Source organism: Cololabis saira, chromosome 1, assembly GCF_033807715.1.
Source record: "Cololabis saira isolate AMF1-May2022 chromosome 1, fColSai1.1, whole genome shotgun sequence".
In the NCBI taxonomy this organism is placed as follows: domain Eukaryota; kingdom Metazoa; phylum Chordata; class Actinopteri; order Beloniformes; family Belonidae; genus Cololabis; species Cololabis saira.
The window spans coordinates 55,212,777-55,222,446 of record NC_084587.1 but is presented as its reverse complement, the minus strand read 5'-3'; the positions used below and the strand labels follow the sequence as shown (position 1 = coordinate 55,222,446).

Here is a 9,670-nt window from a genome sequence, read left to right as displayed (position 1 = left end):
ATTCCCCAGAATGAGAGAAACTTTCAGACTTAGGGGAGTCATTGTCACTGTCTCCATCCACATATGAATGAAATCGATTCAAAAATGAGAAGTTTATAAAACAGTTCAACAAGTTAAAGAGATAAACACGGTAAAACAAAACTACATCTGCTTCTTTCACCCTGTAACCATTAGCCAGGTGTGATGAAATCACTTCCCTTTATTACTTTCACCGTCATTAGATTGTTTCCACAAACACACGGATAATGATCTTTTCTTCCGCTGTCTAGACTCCCACCACGAGCCAGAGTCCATCTCCATCGCCTTTGTAAACTGCTGCTGCTTCTCCAAATGAAAGTTAGAGAACTATGCTTCACATGCATTCAGAAGAAAATGATCATTATCAAACATTGATAAATGTTCACCTTTACTAAACAACTAACACATTTACTTCATTATTCTTGACCATATAAGTTATAACATATAGTGATAATAAAAGCATAAGGTGGTGTAACAATTGTAACAACGAAAGATATTTACAATAAAGAGAAATAAAATGGTTTCACTGACGTGAAAGGAAGACTTTCATGATCAGCTGTGGGAAATAATTTACCATCATTTCTACATCTCAACTTCTTTTTTTTCTCTTCACAATGCATGAGAAAAATATGTAGAAAATTCGATAGAAGAAGGAAATGTGTCATCAGCCTGCAGCATATGATCACAATGACGTTACAAGAATCGGATTCAGCCTGATTTACATCCTACTTCTGCAAGAACACATTTATAACACTTCAATCTTGTGCATCAGTTTGCAGTTCAACATTTGGGCTGAAGATTGTTTCGTCTTCCTTTTTGTACATTATACCTTTTTTTCGCTGTCAGCTTCATTTGATTTAAGTTCTATGCTTGTATACACTGTTATTTACCACATGGTGTGATTGAACATTTGAGCAGCTGCAGCAGAGGAAAGGACCAGCCATGTGTGTAAAAGTCACACTTTCTAGATTCTTTGTTTTACTTCTCTCCTTATCAGGTATGTAAATTAACATCCTTCATACTTGAAACTTTCAAACTAAACTTCCTTTCTAGGACGGCTTCCTTCAATTTCAGAAATTGTTGATATTATGCTGTTGATATTAATTCCATCTAAAATCAACATTGTTTACAAAATAATATAATAAATAATGAATCATTTATTTTCTTTGACGGTGTCCCGTGTGTTCTGCATTCCAGAGGTACGGAGTCAGGAGGGCTGGGGAGTCACTTACACCTCTACTCAGATCTGCACTTTGAAAGGATCAACAGTGAAAATACACTGCACCTACACATACCCCCCCAGAATCCATGGAAATGTCACAGTGCTGGAAACAGCTTCATGGTTTACTGAAGGTAAAGATCAAGTCCCCGTGGATCTGATGACACAGACAGAGTATGCGGATCGTGTACAGTATCAATGTGGAGAAAAGGAATGCACCCTGATGATTGAAGACCTGAGAGAGAGCGACTCAGCTGAGTACAAGTTCAGGTTCACGACCAACCAACCAGGTGGAGGTTATACAGCTAAACGTGGAGTCGTCCTGTCGGTCACAGGTAAGAGTTTCTTCCAAGGATATGACACATCTGGTTGTTAATCCTGGGCTGCACTAGCAACTAATGAGTGCTAACTTGATTTTCTGTTTGACTTTTAACGTAGCATGAACTGTTTGGTTGTTTGTCTCATGTGTGTCCGTGTGGTCGTGTGACGGCCTGGATTCCTGCTCAGGGTACGCTCAGCTTCCTCTGACCCAAAAAGGATGAAATGATTACAGAAGATGGATTGATGGATGAATTTTAATCTGATTTCATGATTAATTTGTCTACTAAAGAAAGTAGAAAACTGTTGATTTGACCACATCTAAGGTTCCTCGTACAGAATGATGTTGTTTTTTTAACCTATTACTGGCTTCCTTTACTTGTAGGCTACTGATGTCTCCTTAGACTTCATATCGGCAGCTTCAGTCAAACACCTGCCAAAAGCAAAGTTATGGACTATTTATCTATCAAACATCTACTCCTCTTTCTTGATGAATCTCAATCAGATTTTCTGCTTCTCTGTCTCACCTGCTTTTGTCTGGTCTTGTGATGAAGTTGCTACCTGTCCAAGGTGTTTTTCATGGCTGAAATAATGAAAGCTGGGATAAACGTCAAATAGAAAACTGGTTCCACAAAAGAAGAGCTTAGCAGCCAAAATATCTGTCTCTCATTTGAAACATGGATTATTTAGCAGTAACAAGTAAATCAGCAATCTGAGAGGTTTTATGGGTTGATCTTTTATCTTATTTAATTTGATCCATTGAAGTTGTTATTATTAGTTTCTGGATGGTTTCAGGAATTATTGTCTATGGATGGATGGATGGATGGATGGATGGATGGATGGATGGATGGATGGATGGATGGATGGATGGATGATGGATGGATGGATGGATGGATGGATGGATGGATGGATGGATGGATGGATGGATGGATGGATGATGGATGGATGGATGGATGGATGGATGGATGGATGGATGGATGGATGGATGGATGGATGGATGGATGGATGGTGTATACGAGGTTAGAATAATGTTTAACAAAATACTAAGTTTTTATGAAAATAGAATCAAAACTTTTGAGTTGTGTTATTTTTAACTTTTTGATTGTTTAACTGTTCTTTTTAATGGTTAATTATGTTATTTGTACATTTCTCAATTTGCCATCACAGTTCTCCAGGTTGAAGTGAAGAAACGAGATCCAATATTGTGGCCTTCATGGGCAGAACTGAGGTGTTCCAGTTCTTGTGACGTTGCTGATGGTGAATCATTCGTCTGGTTCAAGAATGGACTGAAAATTTACACAGGAACACCTTCTGTGGCAGCCTACTTCGGTTATGAAGACAGCGTTTCCTGTGCTGTAAGAGGACATGAGAAGTTCCCTTCTGCTTCAGTCTGTGAGTTTACTTCAGTTTACCATCAACAAAGTTTCTGTTTATGTCCACGCTCATTAATGTTCATTTGTTTTCATTTCTATGTTTTCATTATTTACAGATCATTTCTACTACTACTGTTGCAACAGCAAACTATTAGTTTTGCTGTAATAAAATTCACATTTTAAACTTGTGACTTCAAAATAATTTTGTAATTTCAGGTGTCCATCCTCCCACCTGTGACAAAGTGACTTACACAGACAGAAGCATCTGTGCCCCCAAAGGCTCATCGGTGGATATTTCTTGCACATACAGTCCTGGAAATGGTGTTGTATCAAAGAGTTGGTTCAACCCTCACAACAATTACCACTTACTTCGTGATAAAGACCGTGTTCAGGTCCATGAAACAGCAGGAAGGTCAACTCTGAGAATACGGGACCTTAGAGACACTGATTCAGCTGAATATCGCTTCAAATTCAAAACAAGGGATTTTGAATGGGGGAATGATTTACCTGGAACGACTCTGACTGTCACAAGTATGTACTGCAGTACATTCAAGTTAACACAAGGAAAAGTCATTTTGAGATGTTTGTGGATGGAGATATTTTGTGTGAATCCGTGTTTATTCCAGGTGTCACTATTGTTCTTTCATATCCAGCTCTGCAGGTGCAGGTGAACAGGATAATAGCAGTCAATGGGTCTTACACTGATGTGGAGCTGAAGTGTCACAGCAGCTGCAAACCAGCTGCTCATCGTTCCTACATCTGGTTTAGGAACGGACAGAAGAACACGATCCAGCAAACTTCTAAATACAGAGACAACTTTCACCCTGAGGACAACGTCTCCTGTGCTTTGAAAGGATACGAGGACCACCGATCTCCTCCAGAGTGTGAGTTCACTCACCAACAAAATGAAGCTTGTTGTTTGCAAAGTATGAGACTGTTTCTAATGTATGAAAGTACATTTGTATCTTTATTTCAGAATCATATCATTAGACACCTCTGGACGACTGACACCAGACCAGCTTAATGTTTATTTAGTTTTCATGTGTTACCAAGATACAACTTTGATTTTCATCTATGTTTGCTGTTACATTTTTAAAGAAGGAAAAGATAACTATGAAAATGAATCAAAAGTAAATACCAAATCTCACCATCTCTGCGGGGAGAGTTAATTGTATGAAAATGAAGATGGAACATTGGACCAACATTATGTTTCTCACATATTAAACTTCATAAATCTGCAGATCCGTCAAAGCTTCCCTCTCTGTCGGTGAGTCCCTCTGGTGAGATCTTGGAGGGCATGTCAGTGAATCTGACCTGCTTCACCTATGCTAACCCAGCAGCTAAGAATACTCTGTACAAGGGGAACCAAACGCTGCCTCTGGGATCAGCAGGTATTCATCACTTCTCCTCCATCAGCTCTGAGGATAGAGGGATCTACTCTTGCAAGTCTGAGGATCAACACTCTGTATCTTTGGTCCTTGATGTCCAGTGTGAGTAAACATCATCTGTTATCATTAGTCTTGAAAACAACTCTGTGATATATTAACTGTGTCTTGAGTTTGGATTAGAGGACAGGATGTGATGCTGTAAAGTCAGTTTGTTTAGAGAAATTCATTTAAAAACAACAAAAAATTGTGATTCAATAAATTCAGTGGAAGAGTCAACAGTCAAAACTACAACCATAAAATCTGCATTAAAATGAACATAGTTATCAGATGCTGAGGTGGCATTTAGCTGTTTGACTGGAGGTGCCACTATGACGTGAAGGAGGCCAATAAACAACATAAATCTGTAAAAGAGATAACAAAAACCTTAGTTACGCCCAAATCAACAGTTTTGTAGCATCCAGGTGAGGTTTCGGCTATGTGGACCCCCAGGAACTTGAATTGTGGGATGATCTGCACAGCAGTTTCCTCGATGTAGAGCGCTTCCCCTGAAGTCAATCACCAGTGCTTTGGTTTTATCCACATTCAGGAGCAGGTTGTTACTTCTGCACCAGTTTCACCTTCTCTCTGTAGTGCTTCTCCTCGTCGTCCTCGATGAGACCCACCACTTTCGTGTCATCTGCATACTTAATGATGTGGTTTGTGTTGTACTTCGCACAACAGTTGTGGCTCATCAGAGTGCAGAGTAGGGGGGTGAGAACACACCCCTGCAGAGAGCCTGTGCTCAGCGTTATAGTGTTCTGTTCCTCGTGCCGTGGAGTAGACTTTGCTGCAGGCGTGTTGCTCAGTGCCTTTAACCGTCTAAATAATTATTTAGCTGATTCAGGAAGTTGATGTTATCAGTAAAGGGCTGGGGAGTGATCTCCCTGCCACAGTCTCCTGCTATTCCTTTGGTCCTGAAAATGGTCTTGGATTTTGTGTCCACAGGCCCTTTTAGCCAGTCCTACTAATTTGTTTTTTTTGGTTCCTACTGTTCCGAGTGCAGCTTTATCTCCAGATTTGAAAGGGGAGTTTCTTGCTCTCAGCAGGTTTCGCACCTCCGTTGCCATCCATGGTTTCTAATTTGCTCTTACTGTGATGTATTTTGTTGCACGGGCAGCTTCCATGCATTTTTCAATGTAGCCCCATACAATCCCTGCATAGCGGTCAATGTCAACGTCAACCTCTTGGTCCTTGGTGGCAGCCTCCCTGAACATGGACCAGTCAGTGCATTTGAAGATTGTTTTGAATCGACTTTGCCAGAGAACATCTAGCAAACCCTCCCGTTTTATAGATTAACAACCTTTAAACAGAAGATATCAAGATAAACTTGTATCAAAATTATGTTTTAAAGAAAGTATGGAGAAGAAAAGGAAATGCTCATTATCCAAAGCCTGTCCCATCATGACATCAGACATGGTGGGGGTAGAGTAGTGGTATGGGCATGAATGCTGCCAATGAAGCGGGTTTACTGGTGTTCATTGATCACGTGACAAAAGTAGTGACATTAATCCTAAAATGTATAGTTCCTCAAAAAGCAAATAAAAGAAGACCTGCTGATTTCATTCAAGCCGAGTGTGAGTCTAAATGTGAGGCTGATTTATGGTTCCGCGCCAAAACAACGCTATGCCTACACCGTAGGGTACGCGTCGACGCGTACCACGCACCGTCACTGACGGCGTCACTGACCTGCACCTCCCAAAAATTGTAACTACGTGTCGAGGCGACGCAGACCACATGCAGGCCGAGAGGGCTGTGATTGGTTCACTTGGTAGCAACGCATTTCCGGTTTCCGGTTTGAAGCAGTCGTGAACTTTCAGCGTTCTTTTCTTCGTGTATCTGTGATTTTTTTTGTTTTGTTTTTTTTCTCAATAGTTGTCCTTATCTCTTTGATTCACTGTGACCGGAAAAAGTCGGATAAACCATTCAGGAAAAGATCGCAAACTATCGGTCGCGGGGGGAACTGCACCGCGACGAAATGGAGTGACGGAGAAGTCCGAAGGGTTCACGACGGAGTCACGGTGACGGCGTAGGCACGGCGTCAATTTGATGCAGAACCATAACCTTTAGTTGTTATTTAGAAAATTACAATATTGAAGTCGAGAAGAAACAGGAGTATGAACTGCTGTCTCCAAAACTTTAACAGAGGGAGTGGTAGCACTGATTATAAAGATATTTCTTTATTTTGCAGTGAGGTTCATGGTTCGCCACACTTGGGGGTTTCCCGACTGCTGCCGACTGAACATATCGTCTTTCTCTCTAAACATGTGTGTCCAGATGCTCCAAAGCTCCCGTCTGTGTCAGTGATTTCCTCAGGTGTGATATCAGAGGGAACCTCAGTGACGCTGAGATGCAGCAGTGATGCTAACCCAGCAGCTAATTACACCTGGTACAAGGAGGATGGAGACTCACCAAAAGCTTCAGGAAACAACTTCACTATCAGTGACTTCAGAGCTGAACACGGTGGAAATTATTACTGTGAAGCCCAGAACAGCAGAGGACGACGTAGATCCAGATTTCATCTGATTGAAGGGGAAGGTACTTTTTAACTTGTCTCTTAATTATCTGTTGACTCCACCAGAGATCAGTGACATCACAAAACACACGATAGAAAACCAACCCAGCTCCACAATGAATAATTACATGGGGATTAGTTTTTATTTTCATCAGGCTCATTTTAACTACAGTTTGAATCATCTACAAAAGTCCAATTAAAACAACACAATGTACAAAGTTATATTTGTTCAATTACCTTCAACACATGGAACCAGTAATATTTGTGTTAAATAATTTTTTTTCAGGTCCATGGAAGTTTCTAGTATCTGTTTTGATTAAAGTTATTTCTCTGGTTTTCTTCGTCGTCTCATCCTTACTGTTGATAAGGTAATCACTTCATTTAATTTAATAGAAAACCATTTCGTTTCATTTATTAGGTAACCATTTTATTTCATTTATTATGTTCACATTTCAGTTTCTTTCTGCACTAACTAATATGATAAGCAGAAGTTCCTTTACAAAGAGACGTATCTGCCTCAATAATGGAGGAAACAGCTTTCATCTGTGTGTGTACTGTAATTTAAGAGAGAGGTGCTTGAAGAACCAGCTGAGGACTCAGGAGAGACCAGAATACAGTATAGAGGTGAGAATAAATTCAAGCTTTTTGAAGTATCTAACAAGTATAAAAACTATTATCTATAAGCTGAGAGGAAAGAAAACTGTGCAAATCTATCAATGTTTACATCGGCTTTATAACAGAAATGTTCAGTCTAAAGAAGCATTTGTGTCAAGAAGATTATGTTTAGATCTCAGATTATTATCTTATTTGTTTCACTGGAAGAAAACTAGAAAGAGTCACTGGTGGATTAAACTTGACTTTGGTCAAATAGAAGTCACAAATGTTGATGTATTTTTGTATTTCCCCTTTTAAACTGGGTGTTAAATAACAAAAACATTTCTCAGAGTTATCTTTATAAACAGATGTAGGCACTTCCTTCTTTTGTACTGCAATACTTTAACAAGAAATACTTTCCACCTACAAAGCAGCTCAAGAACTGTTTTCAGTATTTGAAGTTGCAACAGGGTTAATAAAAATAAAACTGATCTTTACTTAACTTTATTTAATGAATTACTTATCTGTGTATCGGATAGATGGTCGATTATCAGAATGTTACAATTCCCACATCCGAGACAAACCTCATCCATTCAGCTATTCCAACATGAAGAGCAGGACTCAGCCCCAGCTCTCAGGGAGGTGCAGGGTGAGCAGATCCTCACACAGGACAACATTTACTTCACTTCAACAGTTAATATTGTCAACATACTGTTTTACAGCTTTGACTTCCTGCACCGTGTATCTGTTCCTTTAATTTCATCAGTGAACATCGATTAGATCATAAATGAGTCAACTATTTATCTGCAGACACTTTCTCACCTTTTGTCTCCATCACAGAAGGAGAGATGGAGCAGCTGAGGAGGATTCATCAGGACTGAACAGAGTCCATGAAGACAGCAGAGCTGAATGAATTCTTGTAGACAGATTTACCAAAATGCAGTAACGAGGGGAAAATGTAATATTAAACACATCTCTGAGCGAAGAAGCATAGGCACATTTATCGTAGCGCTGTAAGGCCTTAGCAGGAAGTAACAGCCTTTATCTTTTTGTAAAATCTTTCATGTGGCTGGAGCTGGTGACCATCTCAGCACCACCACTGTGAAAAGTGCAGTAATGTAACTTATAAGGTCTTGGTTGAGTCTCAAATGATGCTAAAGTTTGAAAATGGGTTTGGGACCATGTTATAAAAATGTATGTGCAAAATGATTTATGCTTCATAATGTTTCTAAAATATCATTGTGCTTGCAGCATTACATGTTGAAAAAATACTGTGAAATAAATGTTGGAAGAGGCGACTTTTGACCTATTGAATTGAATTAGAAGAATGTTGACAGACAAATTGACAGACAATATATATATATATATATGGTTTACATGTGTGCATTAACATATTTACATGTGTGCATTAACATATATACATGTGTGCATTAACATATTTACATGTGTGCATTAACATATTTACATGTGTGCATTAACATATTTACATGTGTGCATTAACATATTTACATGTGTGCATTAACATATTTACATGTGTGCATTAACATATATACATGTGTGCATTAACATATTTACATGTGTGCATTAACATATTTACATGTGTGCATTAACATATATACATGTGTGCATTAACATATTTACATGTGTGCATTAACTTCAATAGTCAGAAAGACTTCTTGTTCCTGCTCTCGTGAAGGCAGAGCAGGAAGATCCCGCTCCCTCCCCTATCTATGCTGCTGCTGCTCTCCGTCTTGTGCTATTTTGTCAATCTATTTTTGAGCGTTTTTCTGCATATTTTCCTAAATTTTCAAACCATGTATCTGGTCATTTGGTCTCTCAACAAAATTGACCAATTTTCTCGACGAGGAAACAGGGCAGAGGGGAGCCCTGTTGCCCTGATGGGACATTTGCTGCCAGATACACGATGGACTCCTGCAATTGGAGGGTCATGTGTCTGTCCATACTGTCGGTCGAGGATGTTGACGATGTCTACATAATTGGGTTTCTGATAACAGGATTTCTGCTTTGTGGAGTTGGCGGTTACCTGGTATATTGAAAAATTCGGCAATGTCGGTGGCTATTCTCTTCTATTCCGAGGCTGCCTGGCCTGTTGGGGGGATGTCATGCTATCAACACTCAGACTCAAACCGGCTGCAGTTTCAAAATCATTAGCGGGATGGAAAAGATCTTGGAGAAGTTGCAACATCTC

General features: G+C 39.6%; 1 protein-coding gene across 1 annotated transcript; it reads left to right on the top strand.

Moving 5' to 3' along the window:
* The first annotated feature begins 823 nt into the window (after positions 1-823).
* LOC133444891 (sialoadhesin-like) lies at positions 824-8,753 on the top strand. Its single transcript, XM_061722810.1, has 11 exons — positions 824-1,015; positions 1,216-1,572; positions 2,858-2,947; positions 3,145-3,459; positions 3,582-3,812; positions 4,170-4,418; positions 6,630-6,890; positions 7,154-7,235; positions 7,434-7,491; positions 8,001-8,110; positions 8,302-8,753. The coding sequence occupies exons 1-10, from the start codon at positions 961-963 to the stop codon at positions 8,070-8,072; spliced, it is 1,770 nt and encodes a 589-aa protein (XP_061578794.1). The 5' UTR covers positions 824-960; the 3' UTR covers positions 8,073-8,110; positions 8,302-8,753.
* The last annotated feature ends 917 nt before the right edge of the window (positions 8,754-9,670 follow it).

Excerpts from the sequence above, each read along its gene's own strand:
- LOC133444891 (XM_061722810.1), top strand. The coding sequence starts at position 961 with ATGTGTGTAAAAGTCACACTTTCTAGATTCTTTGTTTTACTTCTCTCC. Across the intron at positions 3,813-4,169 it reads CCACCGATCTCCTCCAGAGT|ATCCGTCAAAGCTTCCCTCT; the intron begins GTGAGTTCACTC and ends ATAAATCTGCAG. Across the intron at positions 7,236-7,433 it reads TCATCCTTACTGTTGATAAG|AGAGAGGTGCTTGAAGAACC; the intron begins GTAATCACTTCA and ends CTGTAATTTAAG.